General features: G+C 41.1%; 1 protein-coding gene across 6 annotated transcripts in view; it reads right to left on the bottom strand.

Moving 5' to 3' along the window:
- The window catches only part of DOCK10 (dedicator of cytokinesis 10), a 130,326-nt gene that overhangs the window by 70,486 nt on the left and 34,507 nt on the right, over positions 1-25,333 (bottom strand). For all 6 annotated transcript variants that reach the window (XM_062582210.1, XM_062582211.1, XM_062582214.1 and 3 more), the window contains exons 3-7: positions 19,180-19,269; positions 9,800-9,882; positions 5,288-5,360; positions 4,847-4,978; positions 4,496-4,630 (exon numbers count right to left, since the gene is read on the bottom strand). In XM_062582210.1, coding sequence (XP_062438194.1) covers positions 4,496-4,630; positions 4,847-4,978; positions 5,288-5,360; positions 9,800-9,882; positions 19,180-19,269 — 513 coding nt within the window. The remainder of the gene's footprint in view (positions 1-4,495; positions 4,631-4,846; positions 4,979-5,287; positions 5,361-9,799; positions 9,883-19,179; positions 19,270-25,333) is intronic.

Here is a 25,333-nt window from a genome sequence, read left to right as displayed (position 1 = left end):
TCCCACTCCTGACTGCTAAGATTAGGTGCAAATAGGTCAAAAGAACTAAATAAGAACAATCTATACAGTTTTCTATTTCAAGTACTAACAAGCTATCTCAAGCTAACTAAATTTCAGAGCATCTAATGAAGTTAGAAATATTGTGGTTAGGATGAGAAAATTTCAGCACAATTTTATTCTGGAGGATGGGGGCAGGAAGATGAGAGGAGCCGTACATGCACTATGTGCTTACATTACTTACATGAAGCTCTTTCAGAAAAGTAAGTCTAAACTTGGAACAGAAATTAACCAAATCTCTCCAGAAGACTGGAAGGATAAAAATTCCTCTGCATGAAAAGATCAGAGTGGACAATTCTGACAGGTATCGTCACCTTGAAGTGTTAGAATGATTTAAAAATGACTACAGCAATTTCAATAACTCTCTGCAGCATACAAAAGGTGGGACATACTACCACTCAGTCACTGCAATTCTACCCTTCCAAAATATAAAATTAGAATCAATTCCCAGTATACTGGCAATAGATTCAGTTCTGTTCTATAACACTACATTCTACCTGCAGTAGATGGTTAATCCATCAAATTCTGTCATGAAAATCAACAGGTCCATAGGGAAAGGGCTCGATAAAATTAAGTGTAGTAATGTGATTTTCTAATATCATATCCTTCGTTCCTCAAATTTATCAAAGATTTTTCTGTGGTAGTCTTATAGAAACAGTTAAATCAATTGTCTATCCTCTGGGCTTGGATCTCCAAGAACACTTACGCTCCTTATTCCCTTTTACTTAATCCAAATTATACAACCATTGACTACGGACATCAGTGCTACCATTTTACTTTCAATAGTCCAGAAAATTGCAGTTGACTAAAATTAAGACACTGTTGACACATCTAACCTTGAAGTGACACTGATGAACCCAAAAAGAGTTCATCGCCTCCTGGAAGTGGCCATTGCACTAGGTTTTATTTTTCTTTATTAGATGTCTTAAATCCTATGGCAATGGTATCCTCTAGTTCTATATACCACAATGTCAATACAGAGAAACATAGTCCTATACCAATAATTCACATAGTGAGATTATAGCAGTATCTTCTTTTGTGTACAAGAAAGAGTTAAATACTGAGTTGGATTAGCAGAGAGAGAGAGAGAACTCCAGGCACTGAGAATAAAGTTTCATGTACATTTTTCCCCATCAACAGAGATGATTTAAAAAGAATTCTATGAAAATCTGCTATTACTTGCTTGCTCCAGTCTTCATATTACAATTCTGTGATCCAGCTTAGGAATCGGTAGTGCTGAACACAGACAGTTTTGGAGCTATTCTGGTCAATTGAATCAGCGAAGTTTCAACTTCCCAAAGTGATTTTGGATTGGAGCAAAAAGTTTTGTTTTAATTCTTCCATAAAGTACTACATTAAAGTGAACATTCTATCATATACATAAATTTTAGCTCATCCAAGCTACTAAAAGTTACTAGACTAGTGTAAGAATATAGCTGGGTTTTGTAGCAATTAATTCTTGGGAGCCTGAAGTTATGATCACAGCAAAATTTATCACTGTATACATTCAAATTAACGTAAAACAATGACTAAAACTCCAGTGAAATCTGTTTGTAATGATGAACCGTAATGGTTTGACCAAGGGTTAAATGTTGAAGAGAAATATGCTAAGAACCTTAGGCTACCGCATGTTCAAAGCTCCTGAAGACAGAGTCTTTGTATAAATGGATTATGTATATCAATTTATGCATGATCTATAAAAAAAAATGCTACCTTTCAATTTCTCTTCTGAAAGAGTACAAAGAGCATTAAAATGAATGCATTTCTTGTCTGTATTATGTACTTCCATTTACAGACATGGCCAAGATCTTTATACCAGGTAATGTAATGCTATTAGGTATTATCTAAAAGAGCAATATGTCTCACATGCTGAATCTTAAGAATATTAGGGCAGGAAAACTTCAATATCCACTTTTCCATCTGCACTTCAGACTTCTGGCAAGAAGATGAGATCTACAGCAAAGTCTTTGTTTCAAATCTAAAGCCAACTATTTTCCTCCTGATCAGCTAATAGGAAAAAAATGTGCCCTTTCTCAGTTTGCTTCTCTCTAACCCCTTCCATATGGTATGTGGACCCTGAGGTTGGCTTGTTGTAATCTTCAACACTTAATTTCAAACTGAAAATTTCTTCCAGAAGGAAATAATATTGGATTCAGGAAAAAAAAAAACAAAAAAACAAAAACCAAAAAAAACTGTGGATAAGCTATACATGAAACATCAGGCTAAATCTAATGCCTGCAGGGTCATTCTTCCAAAATAATGGAATTGTTTTGGAGGTACTTTTTATTTCATCTGGAGATGCTTTCTTTAGGATGTTTATCTCAATTTAGACACTAAACCTCTATCAGCCAGCAGCTCAGAAGCCATTCATCTACAGTCAGATGGTTTATAGTAGTACAAAACTAGTGAAAGCAGAATATTTCACATCACAGTCTTCCTTTAAGCCTTCCGTTTTATCAGACTCTTTCTCCAAATTTTATGGCTCCAATTCTCCTTATTTATGGCAACTCTAAGCAATGTTTCATCTTTCAGATTTTAAGCTCATCATGTTTTGCAAATAGAGACTCTGACAGCTGACGATCCTCGGACTATTACCCCTTTAAGACTCACCTCTTGCTAGTGAAGACATTTATATAATACATATATAATCAAGGAAACTAATATCTGGTGGTAGACGAGAGGTAAAGTTAGAGTTCCAATACTTTCGGACAGTTTACAGGGATGCTGGAGATTTAGAAGGCAGTTGTCAACGTTCAGGAGGATGTTCTCAAAAGTTTCTTCAGCTGTTTTTTGTCAAAAAAGCCCCAAAATCTTGAAATCAAGACATTTTTGCAGAGTTGCATCGGAAACATCACTGAAGAACAGGCACCTTCTGAGCTACTATTCAGTCTGTATCTAAAACCACACTACAGGGACATTCAGGGCTTAACTAGGGTTTTGGCTAAGGCCTATCTTAAAAAAAAGCACATACTACTAGCAAGCAGGAGCATTTCTCCCCCCCCCCCTTTTTTTTCCTTTCTTTTTAACTACTCTTATAAATGACCAGGCAACATCAACTCACATGGCCTGGTGAAAATCAAGTGGCAACAGATAGCCTAAAACTGACAATAACTGAGTTAAGGTCTCTTAACCATAATTAATCAGGTAGCAGTAGCAATTCCTTAGCAGGAGAACCAGGACCTCTCCAACTGCCTGGAGCAGTTTACACTGCCTCCACTATACTGATAATTATTGCAGATACACAAAGCTCAAATCTCAGTGCAAGACCGACTGCAGACTTCAGACACTCCTAAAGAGGACTTTTATATCAGAACCTCTTCTGTGGTTTCTGCCACACTCCCAGGCTACACCTGCTAGGGACTTCCAAGCCAACAGGCTAGAACAGGCAAACATCACTGTTCTTCCATGTATTTGCCTCTACCTTCTCTAACATCTGTTTGAAATGAGAAGCATTCTCCAAACTACACAGAGGAAACCCTACAGCTTGGTACTTCCCTGGGTGCAACCATGGGAATCAGGTTCTGCAGGGGCTTTCAGGAAACATTTGTTCACTGAGTAAATTCCTCTTACTGATTATTCTTGCTTCAAAGACCCTATTTTGGGGGAAAGGGACTTTATGGTCAAAAAAGGCTAGTGTTTATCAAAGTTTTTCCCTTGCATTAGCTGAAAAGTTTATTTCAAAGCAACCTCCAGATCAGTCTGGGCTAGTCAGTGGAATGTTATCAATCTTTACTAGTTGGGAAGAACAAAGTATGGGGGGGGGGAAGAAATTGAAACATCGTGCTAGATCAACCAAAGCAACATATTATTTAAAATAACATTGTTTAAAAAAAAATAGTTTAAAAAGAGGGAAAGTAGCAAGAAAGAAAAGAAAGTTAAGAATCCAGCCTTTGGAAGCAAAGTTGGATGTATCCGGCTATTCATTTTTCTAAGCTGCATAAACAATAAGAATCTGCTGCTTTTAAGATTGTTACCTCTGAATGTGACAGCCTTCTTCAAGGAGCCTATTGAATAATCTAAATAATCTAAGCTCAGGACTTCAATGCTAGACTGACTTACTACTGTTCAATAGTTGATGCTTTGTAATCCGAATCTCTCTAATGCATAGCAATTGTGCTCTTAATCTTTAATGTGCATATGGTAAAACCTAGTAACTAAAAAAAGTAATTTCAATGAAAAGAAACTTATATTTTTCCTCATTTGCCACAGGCAAAGTGTGTATACAAGACTTGTTATCACAGTCCAACTGATTTACTGTACCCTGCCAATCTGAGATCTCATCCTAACTTAAAAATACAAACGCAACAGTGCTTTCATCTAATGCAATGGAGAATAAGACCACTCTCCAATCCATGTACGTGCGCTTATACGTGCCTTTAGTAATTCCTATTTAAGTTTATCTGACATCAAAACAACAATGAAGTAAAATGAAACTTACCTGCACAACTCCTGTACAAGAATCCAAGAAAATACATCCCTTGGGCTCCTTTGATATTTTTTCATCTTTATAAAAATTCATAATGTATGAGTTATCCGACAATTGTGTTAGTTGAAAGTAGCGCTTCTTGAATGACTGAAGAAAGAAAAAAATCACAATTGTACTGAAAATTGTTTTTTTTTAAATGCAATTGCACTATTTAGGCAGACAATTGTAACATTATTTTATGATCATCTGAAGTATTAATATTAAACATAATTTGAGATATAAAAAGCTAAATGACAACAGCAAACAAACGTGCCTTGGTGGGGCACAATCTAAACTGAAGAAAGAATAATGCTATTTCCTTACCCGAACAGTAATGCTATTGTTTACAGTGCTGTTAAAATTCCCTTTATAAAGCCAACCAGACTTGAAAACTCCCGCTGCTAATCCTCCTCCACCACCACCGCCACCTTTTGAAGATGAGTGGGATGTTGTATCCTGTATGAAAGACATGATTAACATTGCACTGATTTTCTTTTTGAGTTTTAAGGTGAAAGATAAACCATAACGTGAATATCTGCTTGACAACAAATAATCACCCTTGTGTTCCTTTTGAAATAAGACTTTATTAATATCCTTGCTGTGCACATGACATAAGAAACAAAGCTGTTCTGTTCAATTCAGAGTTATTTAAAACGTGAAATATTTTATAGGTAGTAACAAGGCTCCATCTGCACTCTTTCTTTGATGTAAGAGCAACAAATATCTTTCTTGGGGGGTGGGGGGAACCCAAACCAGAATACATACTTCATCTTTATCCACATCCTCGTGATCAATCTCAAAGGAATGCGAAGGCAGTTTCTCGGGTCTACATTCATTCCTGCCATGACAGGAAAAACATGTTCAAAAAATCGTTAATATAATCTGAGATGGACTATTAATTTAATATACCTGCTGTTTCAGAGATGCAACCATCCTGACTTCCCCAAAACATCTTCAATATCCCTATTGCTATGATTCTATTAGATCCTTTAAAAAAAAATCACTACAGTTTGCAAAGACAGCTTTTCTCTTAAGCCCACACACCTTTTCTTTTTGCCAATAATACGAAGTTGCAACAGTCCTAAATCCAAGGTAAGGTCATTGCTTGTTCTTCTCTCTGCTCTTCCGTAACAGAGAGGAAACAAAAACAAGCAGTTTCCAAAGAAATATCTCATTTAAGGCTGTTAAATGAGCGTGGGCAAACTATAAACTTTTTCTAACCAAGAAGAAAAGTAGAACTTTTTGCCAAAAGCTTCCATAGTTTTTTACTATTTTAAGTTCTTTATATACAAAAAAAGTCTTAAAGTGAATTATAAAAACATACAGACATCTTTTCAACGCTGTACCACACAAGAGCTTCACATTTCAGACTGCTAAACAGCACTGAATAAAAAAAAAAAAAAAAAAAAAAAAAAAAAAAAAAAAAAACACCAAAGCACTTAAGCACTTGCCTAATTTAAGGCACATAAGCAATTGCACTGAGGCCTAAAGTACTAAGATGCGGAATCAAACCTTAACTAACAGCCACACAAATGCAGAAAATAAAAGATAGTTTTAAAAGGACAAATCCTAGATTTTTTTTTCTGTGGTCTGAGAAGCATTAAAATTGTTTTCAGATTCTTGAACATTATAAACCTTGATTTATAATCTTGAAAACCTTTAATCATCAAGTGAAAACCTAGAAAAGTTACATTAAATCCCACTTTTTTTCAGGAAGACAGATTTTGAGGGGTTCTGGTTTTTCTTAGTCAGACTTCGAAAGGAAATAAGGCAGCAGCACTCTCCGGTAAAAGGAAGCCAACGCAAGCGGGAGCTTAGAAACCATATCCCCACTAGCAAGGTGGTTCTCCACAGGTAGCAGGCGTTAGCCCACGCGAGCACACGACATTAAACACCTCTAGCTGCTTTTCCTTTAATCTTCCCGATCTGTACCCTGCGTACGAACGAACAGGAGGATCTCTCTTTTGCAATGCTGATTTCCTCTTCGCTTTCTCCGTTTCAAAACCAGTTTTATCGCGACGCCACTGCCCTATGGTAACTGAGGTCAGCACTTCGGAGAAGCCAGCACAGCGAAACGTGTGCAGCTAACAGAACACAAGATTTCTTTTTGTTTTAATTTGTTCCGTTTTCAGTGTTTATTTAACATAATCAACTAGTCTGGCTTTGCAATCGACATATGACTTCTACAGAAGAGTTAGCTTTTGTCAAGGAAACCCATCAGAGGCTTTCCAATGCAGCCAAGAAAAATTTTTAAAAATCTCCCACTACCTCTTGCCCCAAAGAAGCCAAACTTTTCAGAAAAGCCCCCTTCCAGGCGGTTGGTTTTAGACAGGAACCCACGGGGTCTGTTCACCAGCGAGCGCTCAGAACCCGTCACGCTCCCGGGCGGGACGCGGACAGACGGACTCGAGGCTCCGCACCGCTCGGGCGCCGGCCACCCCAGCGCCAGGGGAGGGAGACGCTTGAGGCGAGCGGGGAGGGGACGCGGGACCCGCGGAGGGACGGGCTCACGCTACCTTCCCTGGAAAGGCGGGAACCCTCCCGGCCCGCCAGAGCAGCTCTGAGCGCGCCGCAGGCGGCGGAGCAGGCACGTTAAGGAGGAGACACGGCGTCCGTAGCTTGGGACAGGCACAGCGAAGTCTACGTCGTTAGAAGCAGGTTTTGTAAAGGAGTTTCTTCAGCACATTGCAGGTATTACGAATTCTCTCTGCACCGGCCAGCCCCGTGAACGAACTCGGGCTGCCTCAAATCAACGCTCCGGTCAGTTGTCACGTTCTACGTCTGCATCCACCAGCAAAACACCACCGTGTGCACAGCTTTAAGAAGCCTGCTGATCCAAGGCGCAAGTCCGCAGCTCCACCAGAACTATTTCTGGGGAAACTCCCTGCAAAAGCGTTCCCTCGCCGACCACCCGAGAAACATTCGTCCCCTCAACCCCCCACACCATTTTCCTTAAAAGCTTCTCCTTTCCTCCTCTGGGGTGGAAGCCCTTTAAGGCGGCAGATAAAACGTTGTAAGGAGTTAACCTCATTCATTCAGCAAACCCTCTTTTCTCTGCTCTCTGCCGAGCCATACAGAAATGAAGAATTCCAAGAGAGCAGTTCTGAAATATTTACCAAACATTGCAGATCGTCGCTTTATAAACAACAGCAAAAACTTCGCTACTGACAATTTCTGTTCCCCAACACGCTGCCACCACTGCGCATACACTGAGTGAGCACTGTGCTTCCTCCACTCCCCTTCTTGTTCAAAAAGCAAGACTATAACAGAGCAGAGCATGAAGAACTGCATAAAAAGAGGTAGTGAGAGCTAAGAGAGAGGAATTTAAGAGGTAGAAAGATCTGAAGAAAACTTCGGAGGAAGAACACACTCAGAAATAAACCAAAGCACTTGCTAAACATTCTGGTTGTGTTGCAGCACACTGAGCCCTTCCCCGCTGTTACAGACCCAAGTTCAGTGGGATTACACTGTGGACAGGTTCAATTCCCAGCACCTGTTCTATGCATTTTGTGCCAAATTGCAACTGCTTCTCAATCAAAGAGATCAGTACTCAGAAAGTGAATTCAGACATCTGAATTAATCGCTATTAATCGGCATGGTGTATGACAGCGTGAAACACCGCCTGTCCTCGCACGCGAACGAGGATGAAGTCCTTTCAACGCTGCTGAAGGCTGCCAAGCTCCAGTTCGTGCACGTCTACGTGTGAAGCCCCCTGAGAAGGGTTAGCACAGCATTAGGCAGGAAGAGTACTTTGGCTGCAGTAAGGCGTGTCATTTTAAACACTGCACCTTTCTCATGGTGCAAACTACACGCTTAACACTCATCCAAAAACTTTATGAAGTTTGGTGGGCTCCAAACAGCTTTGTTTAAGGCATGTTAAGTGCAAAAGCCATAGCAACTTTCAACAAACAAAAGAGATGCTCCTGCTTTAAGTTTACTTTCGGAGCAGCAAGTAGTGCTGCATTCAAAAACATTCCCGAGTGCTGTGCTCCGATAATATAAATAAGATGTTTAGTTATGATCCCCTACTTGCAGGGCAGGGGGGAAGAAAGAACCAAGACACCATAACATCCGTGAGTGTGAACTCATGAAAGCGAAGTCATCATATTAAAATAACCTTCACTGAAGAGGATGTATATAACTGGCTAAAATGTACTTCTGTGCAAGTAATGCAATCATGACTATCAAATGCATATTTCGTAAGAGCAGAGATGCTTTTAATAAATAGAAAAAATGCTGTGCTGCAAATGTTGTTCTTGAGTACTAATGTATTATTTTCTAAAACAATTAGCAAAACTGCTTCTAATGGCATTTTGTACTACTACATTTACTGTTCATGAAAATACTGACAAATGAGATGAGCTGCAGATCTGAGAGAAAGCTTACGGACAAAGTCCACTGAACGCAGCATCTGACTGGTTTACCGATTCCTCTAACAGTTTGGCTAGCACCAGTTTCCATTCTTACTCCAACTCAAGCCTGGAGCACTCATTCCTGTAGTTGGTGTTATATGCACACAGCAATCTTTCATTCAGTATCATGATTTTAATGACTCACGTTCCAAGAAAGGAGCTGGTAACTGCTCATTTAGGTGTCCTATGACTTCATCAACTGCTCTGCAAAACCGTCCTTAGAGTACACGCTCCCTCCCAGAAAAGGGAGCATGGGCAGAAACCCATGCACGAAAGAACGGACACCAAATCCCTCGTTTCTTTCCGCTCAAGTTAAGGTGTGCCTTCTCCTCTCAGCGTCTTTACAGGGCCTCCAAGCACAGACAGGCTGAATGCTTGCACGGGCACTGGCACCTTGCTGCATCCTTGCACCGCTAGTGCTGTACCAATGGAAGCTGTAACACGGGCCCAGACTCCTCTGTATTGTACAGATAACAAACCCTTAAGCAAAATCTCACTCCTCTGTTATATAAGGCAACTAAAGGTAGAATTAATCCCAGATAAAGGTGAGTGATTCATGCATTATTAAGGAAAACAGAAGACCAGCTTTCCTGTATCAACTGTGCTTTGAATACACAAATACACCTCTAAGATTCGAATCAGCACTAAACGAGTCTGTTGAAACTAGTGAATTCTGCAGAGTCTTGACCTTTGGCTGAAGGACCTTTTCTTCCCCTTTTTAAAAATGCAAGCCACTATAAATACAGTAAAATAAGTAGAAAATACAGGATATAGGAAAGTGCAAATATGGACACAGCTCAGAAAAATAACACAAACCTAAAGAGAGAAAAAAAGAACAACAACAATAACTTAAGCTAGGTCTTACTGTGGTAAGTGTCGAAAATCTCCTGAATACTGTTCATATTTGTAGTTCACAACATGCCACTGGGAACTGTAATATTTACAAGCCTGAAGAGAAAAGAACAATAACAGAATTACTACAACTGTTTGGACTCAGAAAAGGCTGCAGCGCAGAGAAACATCGCAGGGGCCTTTCGACTAGACAAGCACAAATTCTTTGCTTTTATAGCTAGGTGCATAGTTTTTGAAGAACAGGCAATTTCATACACTCCCATATTTTGAAGCACAGTTTCCCTTTTAAATCAAACACACTGAATTATATAGGGAGGGAAGGGAGCAGGATGAAAGCAACATAACATGCTTTACTAATTCTCTGCACCAACTGCATAGAAAGTATCATTAAATCATGTGGCTAATACCTCAAAAGATACTGTCTAGCTTAGGCATGACTTTCTCCATGCACATTAACTGTGGATTTTCTCTTTGCATCCCATTTCATTACCTAAGAGTTGTATGGTAAATACACTTGCCCTACTCTTTTTATTCCCCCTTGCTGCAGCATGAGCTCTACTCTTATTCTGTCCTTAAGGACCGACGTTTACCCTCTTAACGAAATTCAGCAGTATGTTAATAGGACTATCATTTCTCATCTGAGGCTCATTTTCCCCTCCACACTGAATTTGCTCAGCCCTCTTACCATCTCCTCGAAGTTCTCATCTTCCAAAAGCTTTTAGCCTATTCTCTTCTTTTTTCTCTTCTTTTAGCCTACTTCTCTTCTGAAATTGTCCTTAATACACCCATCTTTTAAATAAGGAACCCAGACCTGAATCAAGTCTATACTAATGGGTATTGCTATGCTGTCAAGCAGATCAGAATAACTGTGTGATTTATTTTATGTAGAACATTTATCAACATAATTAAACATGGTACTACATTTTTAGATACAATAACCTCAAATTATTTATGTAGCTTAATTCATCAGTTAAGTTGTTCAGTTTAACAAATACGGCACACAATTGTGAATAAGAGCACGAAGCACACACATTTATTGGTAAGGTACCCACCTATAACAAGAAAGACACAAATATTGTCAAAATTTCTAGTAATTCTAGCAACAGAGTGTAAAATACAAACTAATAACTGTATAGTATGCTGAAGGATTTACTCTAATATATATATATTTTTTTTTCTCCCTACATACCACTTCAACAGTTGCATCAACCCATACAAGAGGGACAGGAGAAAAAGGGGGAAAGATGCTTAAAACCTAAGAGCAGAAGCTGCTTTCCAAGATGATACAGAAAAAGGAGGAATATCATGAAGGAAAATGGTGGAGAATACTGTAGAGAAAGCAGCAGCAGCATTAGGGGGAAATTCAAAGTGGGAACAGGAAAGATGATCCCACAGAAAGGCACGGCAAGGATGACAGTCCAGCAGACAAGGAGAATGGAGTGAAGGATAGAGCAAAAAGATTAAAATACAAAAAGCTAAGCAGAAAAAAGCAGCAGAAAAGGCAACAGACAAAAGGACATGGCAAGGCCTCCAGCTGAGAGGATTCACCAGCCTCTTCTCATGTTCCCAGCAGAGAGCGACTCTGCAAGTCCCTGCTTGCAGAGCAGGCTTTGGCCCAGAGGGACACAGAGGGGACTTATCAGGCCCAGTGGAGCAAAAACTGAAACAAGCTGAAAACTCAAAGGTGGCATTTTCTTAGCCATGCAGAACTGGCTTAGGAAATCTCCCTTTAAAGTCTGTGTAAAACATGCAGCAGATGTGGCCAGAATTTAGGAAAGCCATCCAAGGCATGATCACAATCTTTTGAGACAGCTTTATTTGTTTTAGCATATAAAAAGAAAAAAAAAAGGCAAGGAAATAGATGCACCTATATAAGCAGTTCTATCCCATATTAAAACAAACTGAATAGTTCAGCACAACCAGTGGCATCCTGCAGCAGTTATATTCAGAATGAATATACAGTCTAATATAAATCCTGGTTATCTTTCAGGATAAAATGTGACCATTAGATCATAATAAATAATACAATAATTACAGGTTATTGAGAATAAACATAATATAACTGACTTCAACTCTGACTAACACCAGACTTGGAGGGTCAGGTGAAAAGCCTACGCACAGCACCCATGTTCCTACAGTACTCCCACTGCGGAGGGGAGTACTTTGACTTCAAGCAGAGCAAGACTTTGTTTAGTGTATCTTCAGCACTCTTCCATTTATGTGTGATAAGCTCTAGAAGTGTTTGATACTCACCTGGATTATAAACACATCCCTACAGAAGCATCGTATGTTCTGTACCACATGTACCAATGAAAAAGCTCATTCTGTGTGAGGATGAGCACAGACCCTCTAATTCACACTTCCCTTACTTTCCGCTCAGCAAATGTACAACTGAATCTTCTATAGAAAGGATCAATTTTCCTCTGTGGCACTTTCATTACTACTCTATTTAAAAGATGCAGTTAACGCTTGCAGATAATTCTCAACACAGACTTATGCAAACAGTATAGGCTTTTTACTGATATGGTCAAAAAATTGTTGGGGACAACATATAGAATAGGCCTCAGTATTTTAGCTTATAACTATGAAGGTTTCTTGTGTTCCTCCAAGAAAAAGCTAATCAAAATAAATATCAAAGAGGACAATCAGCACATTCAAGTATCAGTCAGTGAATTCACAAGATGCAAGCCAATTCAGTGCAACAGCTAACGCTGCTCTGTAAGCAACTTGCTGTGGCTGGGAGCTGTGACTATTGTAAACCAGATACAGTTAAAATAATAATAATAAAAAGTAGTACAGCCTTTTCTCTTCAGAATATCCCAACTAAAAATCTTATACTTCTGCTGAGTTACTGAATTTGAACAACAAGGAAAATGATGAAAAACCTGAATAATGAAGAACACACCCATGAACCTGATTTCAGGAGCAAGGAAAACCTTTCTAGAGGCAGAGATTCATCAAGAGGTCAGAATCAGACCTTACTCTCGGCAAATAAGGAGGCGTTATTCCAGAGGACTGTTTAGCTCGAGTGGAGTGTGGGGGAGGAAAAATATAGATGGAGCAATGGAAGCAGTGGGACGTGGGAGGGCTGGCACACATTTGCATGAACTTTCTTATTCCACTCTTGGCCAGGCGGCTGTTCAGCCCATTCCCAAGGGGCCTATCAATTTCAATTCATTTCCTTCTTTTTTTTCTTCCTTCTTCCTTGCCCAGCTGGCCTAATTTTTCCTTAGAGAGAGATAGATTACCCTGCAAACATTTTCCACCTGCAAGTTCTTAGCTCTTGCTCTGGCAATGACAGTGTGATGGCTACCTCAGGGAAAGGGGCACTTAATAAAGATTTGCTCTACAATGCAAATCAACCCTTTGGAGAAAAAAAGAAGAAAAAAATAAGAAAAGAGAAACAACTGAAGCAAACACCTACTCATACTTGAAAGCAAGCATAACTCTTTTTTCCTTGCTTGTATTCTGTCTGATACCACTAAGTGGGCAGTCTTGGGGAGTACAAGCACATATATAAAAGTCATTCCCATAAGAGCCAGGCCTCTTGCAGCAAAGACAGTGTGCACAGAGGAATCCCACTGCTTTGCGAGCTGTTTAAAAGCAGCTATTAGTGAGGCTGAAAGCAGAAGATGTTAAATATGAAAGGGTGAGGCAATGCAAGAGTCTGGATAGAGAAACTGGGACGGTGGCGTGCTGGATGCAGCCACAATGCTGCGGGGCAAGCTGCACAGAGCGCACTCAGGGCTCAGTCTGCTGACCAGGGACGCACATGACACCAGTGCAACAGCCTCCACCCTCCCTCGAGGGGGCCAAAGGATGCCGTGAGGGCCAAAATTCAGCCCCCCGCCGCAAGTTAACTCTGCTCTGCATGCCTGCGACCAGCACGAGAGCCTCACGAGGAGCTGCAGGCGATCCGCACCTTCAGTCTATGGCTCTCAAAATCTACCTCCAAATTACTGTGTATGTCAACTGTGCTAAAGTATAGCAAGACTAAAGTTCAACAAGCCAAGGTATTAAAATATGCTATTTTAAAATACTAGACATCATAAAAATATTTACCCCCTCAACTATCAAAAAACACACGGTCCTTTAATAATACACCTCACTCCTGCTACAGCACTTCTTTAAGATATTGAGGACACTTGGATTTTTAAGTTGGGGAACTCTACCCTGTGATGAACAGTAGCAAAGATTTGGTTCTGACGCTTCCAGCTGGAGTTCCTGTTCTGACTTTGAAATATGTGAAAACAATCAAGATTAGCCCGCGGACAAAAACGCTTGAGGAATCAACTGTATTGGCACAGAAGCACTTTCAATAATCATACAGAAAGTTTAATGCTGTGCTTTCATGTTATGACTAATAAGATTCTTGCTTAATAACTATTTATAGGTCCCATAAAGACAAAGCACAACATATGAAACAGAGAAATCCTCCAGATGAATTACAAGGGCTCTAAAAATTTACTGTAACTAATAACCACAACTCCTGTATCTGCAAAGTCTGCACAGGACAGTTAAAAGGAATGCATATGAACCCTGTGCCTACAACAGACAGAATTAAGTGGACATCATCCATTAAATGAGATTTCACTGCTGTTACGCTTTCCATTTTGATGCGGTGCTTTTCAGCCGGCAGGATCCCTGCTTTGAAGATGAAGTGTGAGGATTACAGTCACACCCTCAGATGCAGAGATGCCAATACTGGGGTGCAGGAAAGCTCTCTGGAGTCTCAACAGCTTCCCCCAGCAAGCTGGTTTCTTCATTACCATCCGAGTCATTTCCATAAGTTAAAACACCACAACATGATATCAAACATTGAGTCATTAGACAGGCCTAAGTCACCCTGTGCAAGGAAAAGGACAGTTTCAGGTGGAGAAGCAAACAGCTACTATTACACTCTTTAGTTCACCTGCCTCAAATTCCTTTGTTCAATGCATGAACAGATTGCCAAATGTCCCACACAAAACATTATTATATCACACATCCCATTAACAACTAGTTTCTCTTCCTAGGCTTTTTCCAACAGGTTGCTAAGACGACAACTGTCCAGATGCCCAAGATCTGAAAGAAGTCGCAGGCTCCACAGGAGCTTGTAAAGCTGCAAGTATGCTCAAACACCATTTAAGAGTGCTAGCAGATTTCTGATGGAGACAGGCCTGATTTGAAACCTGCTTCAGTCAGCTGTTTGATAACATTTATGAGCCCCAAACCACCCCCTTTGCATTATAGTAGGCTACATACTTGAATGAGCAGTGGAGGAGTGCACAGCAGACTCTGGCACTAGGATTCTAAGAATGTAAAGTGAACTCCAACTTTGCTAATATATGGATGGGACCACCAGTGATGAGAGTTCTTTATATACTGTGAGCTGATACAAAGTAGCTTAAGTTCCTCAAACTAAGCATAACTTCGAATTGCAAAATACCCTGTCCTCTAACATTTCCAAAAGAAATGTGAAAAAAAAAAAAGATTGCCATTTGATCTGCGTAGTCAGGAACACAAAGCTAGGAAAGGCTACATTAGGAATATTTTCATGATGTAAAAGGAAGAATCTTATTTTTTTCTTTTCTTTTGCAGTGAATCTTTCTATTTGCCAAAGCAATGGACCACGAGGACAATGCTGATTGGTATAAACACACATACCAGACTCCGTAAGGAAGAGAAAAGAATTCAGAACTGGAGAGAAAACTGAATGGTGTACCATTCATTGCATTCACAGCCATTAGGAATGCTTATTAAAAAGAAAATTTGAAAACTTAATTCTTTTCTGGCTTTAAAAGAGTCTGAAATTTTCACTGTTCTTGGAACCTGATTTAGTTTCTTAAACTCCTCCAGCCTAAGAAAAGTAAAGGTGGAAAAAAGATAATGAAAAGTCTCCCAAGAACATTACAGCTATAGGAATGATAGATTAACAATGTATTATCTTTGGAGTATTACAAATACCAGTTTCAGTAGAAAGGGGAGAAGGTTAGAAATCTTGTTTAAAGGAAATTCTTCTATCACAGTCATTTTCATAATATCTGAATATTACCCAATAGGATTTAGACTGAACTCTGTTACAGATTCTCTCTCCTTGATAAGAGTTGCATATTGTACTATATCATGCTTTGGCAAGGGTTTCTTATGGCCTTGGTAAAAGGAAGGGAGAGATGAAATTTTTAGTATTTTATAAAAACATTTGCACCCTTAAACATATTGATATGCACCAATGCTAGCTAATGCAATATTAGCAATACAGCACGTGCATACTGCAGAGGGTGTATTATTGTCCGCTTAGTTCCAGGAGGGAAAGGCACCATCTGCGACCAGCTCTCAAGGAAGTTCTCTCTCCTGTAGTCACCTGGAACCTGAGGGACTTCCACAGTGCCAGAGGAAATCCAGTTACTTACTGTCCTCAACTGAAACTCTAGGGGAGGCGATCTGTCAAAGAAAGAAATAGGTTCAACATACTCACTGCTGTATCTGATGAGACGAACCAGTGGTGCTGCGGGCTAAGCAGAATTTAAAAAGCACCTAACGCTCAAGTAAACTGAATTGCTGCAGAGTATCCAAGAGGTGACACAATAGTAAATATCCAAGACCACGCCATTATCACTCAAAAATGAGCAGAATCAGCTTGCTCATAGATGACAGAGGTATTATTCATGTGACCTGTTATGTGATAGTTTTTGGTCACTGCAAAATCTAAAAGTAGCATTAGAGTGCTGATTTGGCCAAATTAAGGCACAGGCCCTCAACTACAGATGAAAAACACCAAGCACTATCCTATACTTAAACCTTTCTCAGCAATGTCAGTCTCATCTTGCTTGATCTAGCTTGTCACCTGTTTTGCATCCAGGTATTTCATGTGCCATCAATTCATTCTGGAGAGGCTATAAGTAGCCTTTACAACAAGTTGCAAGGGTTTGGTCAGGGAATCTGATCAAATCCCTGAACACTCATATATGGAGATGTTAACAAGGGGGGAGGAAGGGGGAATCCTTGAAGGATCCCAGCAGTGAAAGGGCTAGTGGTGGAAGCAAAGTCTTCCTACTGTCACCAATAGGAAGCAAGGCTCCAAAAAGCAACAAACTAGGTTTTAGGGTGTTATTACAGGCTTCTAACAAGGCTCATAAATGACCTAAGAGTGTTTTATGGGTAAGACCACTGACTGGCACTAACTGCCCAGAAGGATGAGATGTAAGGGGATCACTGATGTGGGCTGTTGAAGCAGTTTCAAAACCATATCATCACCTTGTCACACCTTACATCATATGAAGAAATTTAGTTTCTCCTTCAACAACAGACTCTTCAATTGTAATTAACTGACTTGCTCCCTTTCTCTGTATGGCAGCTTACTAATCTAGTAAAAGGGTGTAGCATTAATCAACAGTCAGAGAAAGCTCTTACTGCTTCCGGGAACACCAGCATGACTTCAGTTAAATGAAGCTGTCCACTGTCTTTGCACAGCGTCCCTAGCAGCCCGATCAGAAAGCAGACATTTGGTTCTGGGTTGCAAGATAGATGCCTTCACTGATCATGAGACCACTGTGTATTCAAAGAACGCCATGAACACGATGTTCGCTTTTTCACAGCTCTGGAAAAGACCACCACAAACTCAAGTCTTGCACAGTTGTTCAGAACTACCTAACAGCTACTGAACACCTGTCTGGAACACCAGCAGACTGTTGGTGGGTCAAATCTACACTGACCTAGTATAGGTTTGTACATGTGCTGCAGCAGGCTGTAACGATAGACCTTCACAGGAGCTGGGGCTCAGTTCCGCTCCATTTTGGACTAGAAACAATCTTCTTCCTGGAGCTTAATTTCCCTTATACCTAGCTTTTGGCTATGAGGCAAAGTGGAACATATGTATTACTACTTTAAAAGAGGGTCTTATCCTGCCATTATTCTGTGTACAGTCCTAGTTCTGTAGCACTGTTTTTTCCACTGCTTTGCTCTTCTGCCCCCCTTCCCTTGGCTCAGTGGTATCGCAGAGAAAGCTAATGGTTCTGTTCAGTATGTATTTTACCAGGCTCTCATTAGTATCCCCCTGGAGTATTCAGCTGTAATGGTTCCCAGATACTACGCATTATGTTCCCTTTTTAGATCCATCACCTTCCCTGTAAAACAGTGAGGACTGTGCTGGCCTTGCAACTTGTGGGACCTTAAAATCAAAAGCAGACCCCAAAATGTAGAAAGTGCAAGGAGACTTCTGGGAAGACAGATAATTCCCCAAGCTTTCTTATCTTTTAACTCCACTGTCAGATTAAGACAGACAGCAAGGTTCAGGTGATTTCAGCTAGCAGTAAGTTCTCACTGCTCTTTCTAGACTTGCTGCTGGAGACAGAAATAGAGTGAGCCTGTAAAATGTCATGTTGCATAGAATTCAACAGCTACATTTCTGTCTGATCTTGGATTTTATATTTTCTAACCCTGAGGTTTTTCTGCAACTGAGTTTTCCTCAACAAATTGTCTTGCACTTATAATGTGTACGAAATAGGCTCATTCAAACCAGAAAGCCACGTGTGCAATCTGTGGGGGGGGGGGGGGGGGGGAAGAAAAAAAAAGAAAAGAAAAAGACAGAACACATGCATTAGGGGATAATTATTAAGTGTATACCATCTCATGTAGAAGCTGGATGAAAATTTGGTTCTGTATATCTGTTTTGTTAATGCAGATAATTGGATATATTTTACAGCTACAGTAAAAGAAGGTTCAGAGAGCTGTCCAAAGTAAATTCCTTTGAACAGTGCAGCCAGCATCTCCAATGCAAAGTCCTTCAAAGCGATAAAACCATTGCCAATGAAAAGTAGCCCTGATGTAGCAGGAAGAGCAAAGCAAAACTTAGCAGGACAGAATATGTGCTTGGTAAAGCTAGAGTAATTAATCACTCCTAGCTAGGTTCTCGTTGCCAGAGAAGAAATTCGCTTGCACATTATAATGTTGAATAGCCTTCAGATGCTGACAATAGAATATAAAACCCTTCCAACTCTTCCTCAGATAGTGATAACATACGTTTCAGGAGAATATTTGATATATCTTTTGTAATAACTCCAACAGTTGTGATAACTCTAACAGTTCCAAAATTGTGTCAAATAGCTATCTTTGAAAATACTGATACTTTTCCAGGAAAGTGCAAAGCATTCAGGACACCAGTGATTAGCATTTATGTAAAGTTACAAATTCCTACAGACTAGCAGTGACAGAGAACATAACTGAAAGACAACAGTCTGATACATTTACATTTTTTTCTAGATACATGTATTTCAGAACAAGTACCTGCACACTACATGCTGTTAAAAAAATACCTGAGAAATACTAAAAGAAAAAAAGATGTGCATTATTAACATAGCACGTCTCCCCTAGAGCCTTGGTTTTATTTAAAAGATACACACAGTAGGTATTTACCTCTTTAACAAATAAATTTTCCGCTTTTCGTTCTGCATCTTCAGGTACAGAAGGATACAGCGTCCTGATTTCCAATGAAATTGTATCTGTCTAACAAATAATAATAATAAAAAGTTAGCCAGAGTGAGAGAACAATGGTTTTTGTCTCATGAAGAGGTTAAGAATCAGTATTATTATCGTTTATATTTCCAGTTTGTCATGCAGCCAACACACATGCACATCAACCGCAACCCAACTCTCTCCCACACAGACTTTCCAATACTATCAGCTAAAGCATTAATTACAAGGAAGAGCACTGGTCAAACGGATTTCTGGGAATAAGTCTGTGCCAAGCAAACTTGCTTCAGTCTCTGACTTTTTTAAAGTCATTAATGGATAACATCCTAAGTCTTACTAGTATCCTTTCCCAAAGGATACACTCCAAATCCCCCTGCCTTACATGCTTCCCACTGCCCCTCTTCCCTTCTCAGCAAAGGAACATAGGAATAGAACTAAAAGTTTTGACTTTTTTGGAAAGAGAAAAGTGAAGCATAAAGTCAGCCCTGAAAGCTGCAAAACAACTGCGACAGGCCAGCTCAACAGCAAGGGAACAAGCAGATCATGGAGCAGCTTCCCAGCTTTTCCAGCAGCAGGCCCAGCACACCAGCTGGGTATCTACTCCTGATGGTCGTATGATCCCCTTTCAGCAACAACAGGCCCTGCACAAATAAAGGAGCTTTTCTAAAAGCAGCTCCTGACTGAGTTGGTTTGTCAGGACCCTGGCAAGGAAGCACAGAGCTGGATCTCCAAAAGGTCTCCACAGTGGACCAGGCTCCCCTTGGATCCCACGAGGCAGCTCTCGTAGCTGTTACAGATCAGCATGTGACTCCTGAGAGAAGGCCTAGGGCGTGTAATTGGTGCAGCATGAAGAACCACTGCTCAGTAATACCACCAGGCAGCCTGCAGTATCCACTGCCAAAAGCCCATGGAGGACCTGCCTCACAACCCAGTCTCCAACTAGAAAGTGACTGTTTTTCTGTACATACTGCTGCACAAATCCAAGCACCTGGGCTCTACTTAACAATTACCCGGCTATTATTGACTCAGTTTTTCCTTACAGCTTAAACACAACACACTGGTTCCCCCCATCGCTTTCCAGATGAGTAATTCTGAAAGAACAGCCCATATGGCACAGGCAGATGCAAACATCATGGGATTCCCCAAACTTTTTCTGTTTCATTTGGATAGCTCAGGACACAATGTGGTTACAACACTTCTGGTCCCACGACTAACGATGATGCCTCCCTTTTCTGAAAGCGTTCTGAAAGCCCGAGAAGGCTACATCTGAGGACACAGCTGAAACCCACCCCCCTGCAACACCACAGGGTCATCAGAACCAGCTCTTCGCAGCACTGGGGCCCACCTACCAGCAACCACAAAACACGCACACTGCCATCCCATGACATCACACCACTGCTAAAGTTCAGCTGCTATTTCCAGAGCTAACGTAGGGCAGGAGAACGCACAGGAAGAGACCTGTGATGTGTTACAGATCTAATGGTGAGCTGCCCAGGCAATCACTAAGCTGTGGAAGCCAACAGCCTCTTCCGCTTGACCACAACAAAACACCTCCCCCATATACTGGGCAGAAGATAGGTTAAAAAAAAAAAAAAAAAAAGGACTAACTATAGACATTAATGGGAAGAAATACTAAAACCTAACACAATGCTTCTCAGCAACTGATACCAATACACTGACCAAGACAGCTAAGCCTTCTCCTTAATGGTGTCACCCTGCCTCCAAACAAAACCGTGGCTGAAAAAGAAACATGACCTAGAGCGACTGTTTCGCACGCAGTCATCTCCTCCACTTTTCTTCAAAAGATTGTACTTGAATGAATGAAATACAATCATACAAAATAGAAAGATGAGGTAATAGTGGGCATATATCACCTGCAGACTTTACCGAATACCGTACTAAAAACTTGATCTACTGAAAGAATGGACTTGGGACATGAGAAAATTGTGTTTTGTTATATTTAAACTTGTTTTAAAAACTACAGAGTACTTCCCTTCTGAGAATTAGCTATGTTCAGACCACTAGCTGCAGAAGATCTTGCCACAAAAACACTTCCTGTTCAAAGTTCATTATTTCCAAAGTTAAATGCTCTTAAAGGCTGATCAGGCATAGCATTTGTTCACCAAAATATTTTTACTTTAGAAAACAAATAAATTTCAAGAACGGACTAAATGTTGAAAGGGTCATAGAGTTTTATTTACAGAATTCAGTATTCGTGAATGTTTTTTAAATGCAGTCTAATTTTATAACTGTTCGTGCAATTGTAGTAATTGTGTTCAAATCAGAGGTCAAAAGGCTTCTCCAGTTTGCGTGTACAAAGACCGTGATAATCCAGCAATGCAACTGTCAACCTAAAACATTAAATTCCACACTGAGTTCTGGAAGAACGCATCTATTTATACGATTCCCCAATATCTAGCGATTTCTAGTATTCAGCCAGACCATATTAGTTGCATAAGCTGCTGGCCCCAGGTGTTTGATTAGTTACAAGGGGCAGTTTAATAAAGCACCCTCTCTTGCTACCTTCACTGAAGGGTATTTCCACAGAGAAAGCCAAATGCTAGCAGTGCTCAATATTAACGATGGATTAGGAACAACGCTCCCAGGCAGCGCACGCTTCCCGCCGACGCAGGGAGCTTGGTACTCGAAAATGGAGCCCAAACTCCGTTAGCCAGTTCAAACGTTTTCACTCTGAATCTATCCAAATAGCTTTCAGGCTGAAAGCCTGTTACCAGCGGTTAAACCTTCAGGCAGATGCATCAAGCACGACTGCATCCGCCTCCTGGGAAGGCCATCCTTCTAAGAGAGCTAACCGCGCGCAGGCGAGAGCGCCCGTGCGCGTTAGTGCTCAGATTCAACCTCTCTCCACGAAAAGCCGCTCAGCCCCGCTTCCACCCAAGTAAACGGATTTACTTCGCATCAGTGAGACCTGCGATGAGCTGGTCCATTACATCGAGAGGGCAGGCAAAGGTGGACCTCTGCTGCGCAAGCACCCCTGGCCCAGGGCTGCCCCGATGGCGCGTGCCCCTCCTCGTGGGACCGGGACGCCCATCCCTGCCTCGTCCCCTTCAAGGCGCATCTGCTGTGAACAGCTGTATTTGCAACAACAACTCTCACCCCTGCACAATTAGGTACTGGAGGTACCTAATTCAAAAGCAGGGAGGTTGCGACTCTTCCCCATTCTGAGCTAAAAAATAAAAGTCTGGAGATGGTCACACCTCCTCTGAAGGAGCATATGCCCTGTGATTTAGCCACCCTAAGGCCTCTCCAGCACATGGAGGGCACCCACGCGGGCTATCCAAAGCCCAGAAGAGCCAGAAGGACAAGCCCAACTGAATCCTAACAGGATTTGCACTCCCAGCTTACAGAGCAAGCTGTCAGCACCTTACACCTGTCCTAAATCTCAGAAATTAATTATTCTTTCTATTGCAGGTTCAAATCAGACAGGCAGTCACATTTACACAATTAGTTTCAGAAGGTCTGATTTACATTATTAAGCAGAAATTTTAAAACGAGAAGGTGGTGAGCGAAGAAAGAGGAACAAGTTTTCATGACCCAGAGTTTCACATGTTTCAAGCTATATAAAATTGAAGTACCTACTAAATACATCCAGCCACCCTTTTATGATACTTAACATATATTTATCCAGGATTAAACCTCCATACGAGCAAAAGCATTAGCAGAGAGGTGCTGAGTCTGTTGTCACTTTAAGGGAAGAGCCCAATAGGTCCATGTAAAATTTGAGAAACAGAGAGGTTAGAAAGAGACTGCTGGAATTCAGGTGAATTTGGTACGGGCTGCGACCTGAAGAAAGATTTAAAAGTACCTAGGAAAGGATATAGCAAGCATTTTGCTTGAATAAATGAAGGTGCAACTAACTCTACCTCATAACAAAGCCCTGCAAGACTGAGGTGTACAAGTGCAAAAGTTTGGGGCAGGCAAAACTGAATGAAGCTGTCAAGCTTCCTCCATGGCCTCCTTTCTGATAAACACATGGGAGAGAAATAAGTGGAGATGCCACACAGCAGTAGTTCCAGTTATTGAGGGAGAATGTGGCGAAGCGTGGGGGAAAGCAGCAGGTGAATGGAGCACAGTAAGCCAGTTGTGAGGCGAAATGCAAGCCTACCAACATCACCACCAAGCGCACACTTATATGAGCGCACCAGGAAGGCTATGACCTCCCACTTCCTACAAAGGAGCACTGTGCAAACTCATACTCGCATGACAGCGAGCGGTGCAGAGCTTTCTTCCACATGGCTGCTGCCTTACCACACGCACAAGTTTTTCAACTAGAAATTTCCACTAGCCATGACTTCACAGAACAGCACTGGAATGGCAGTTTGGTCAAGGGATCTGGGAGCAGCTGAAAAGTGAAGCAGATCTGACATTTTCTTCAAAGGCAAATAGCAGGCAAGAGGAGAGTTAGCAAGCAAGGCACTGCTTGGAAAACTGTAAGCAGGACTGATGCAACTCAATGATTTTTTAAAGGATCATTAAGCACAGTGGCATAAAAAGTGAAGCGTCTTTTCCCCAGTTGGAGCTAAATCAGAGACAGCATCTTAGTAATGCATACATCTTGTGTTCTTTCGCTGAAATGCAGGGAACAGAGGAACAGGGTATCCAATCTAAATCTGACAGACTAAGAACTTCTTGCTGTCTCCCAGACTTCTCCTAAGGCATTGGAAATGACCTACAATGGTCACGTGCGAGGAACTGCAGTTCTCTCTTTGAACTGCATCTGAAGACAGCCAGCAATCCCAAGATGAAACAAAGGACCAGACACTATGGCAGCTATGGTAATTAGCCCATATGTGATGCACGCAGTGAACACTGCAGATCCAGAAACAGCAGATTATTAAAAGTAGAATTTTCTCTTACATTCACTGCCTCAGTTAATCAATACAGAGGTATTTTCATACCCCATAGCCCATAGGATGTGCTAACACAGGCCCAAACCAGGGCTGCATCAACACTGAGCCACGAAGTCTGGAGCAATTCTAATCATTACAGTTAAACAGTAACATCCACCATTTCCTGAGGCATTATCACATTAAATAACACTCAGAGCCAGCCTGAGCACCTCCTAATTCAGTCAAACCTGGATCTCTTTCTACTCAAATGGCTGACCCAGACTTTTGTGCACAGGTGATATTTGAGCAGGAAGGAAAAGGGCTATAAATAGATATACTGCAGCTGAAAAAAAATCTGTCTGCTATGAAAACTCTGCAGTCCTGTCCGGTAACATAAGCTCTTGTTACTGCAGCTGATTACAATGGAAGACACCAAAGAAAAAAAGATAGTGTTGTTGCAAGATAATGGCCCCTAACTACCACCGGCTCTGCTCTTCTGTGAGTAAGAGCCACCTCTACTATCCAAGTAGCTCTCTGGTCTACCCTTGTTTGTTTGTTTTTAATAAATTATACAAAATAATTGCAAAATGTAATACAGAGAAAACCACAGAAGTAGCTCCTAAAAGCCAGGCTACAACTGCTAAAAATGAAATTAAAATAAGAATATGAAAATATAATTTGACAGGCAGTCAGAGGCCATGAATAGCAGGGCATGATTCTTCTTTCACTGAGAGGGCTTGCTCCACCAATTTGAGCTCAGCTACTCTAAATCAAGGAGCTCAAGGGCCTAGAGACAACACAGAGCAAGTCCAGTCAGCTTTGTGATGCTAAATTTCAATTCCATAAACTCACAAATGTGTAAAACGGATAAAGGAATTAACGATGATGGGGAAACGTATTCAGTTCAGCTGTCTCTCAATCCCATGAGCACGTTAACTCAGTTAATGCCACCAAGGAAATAGAGCCATTTAGCGAAACAAGGCCGTCTGTTAGATTAAGGGGGCCCCACAGGACAGCAGCAGTGCACCAAGCTGATGGGAAGGGCCCTGCACAGCACTTACAGCTGGTCACTGATTGCAACGTATTTCCATCAGAGAACACCTATTCATCAAAACCTAAGTCTTTTAGAGAGATTGGCTGATTTTGAAGAAATTGCTGTAAGATGCAGGCGGGGTTCCAGCAGCAATCTGCGTGGCCACCTGCCTCGCAGAGGCTGCTGCCCTCCCGCGCTCGCCGGGCAGTGGCAG

This window comes from Rhea pennata, chromosome 9 (genome assembly GCF_028389875.1).
Source record: "Rhea pennata isolate bPtePen1 chromosome 9, bPtePen1.pri, whole genome shotgun sequence".
In the NCBI taxonomy this organism is placed as follows: Eukaryota; Metazoa; Chordata; class Aves; order Rheiformes; family Rheidae; genus Rhea; species Rhea pennata.
This window is presented reverse-complemented; position numbering and strand designations above follow the sequence as displayed.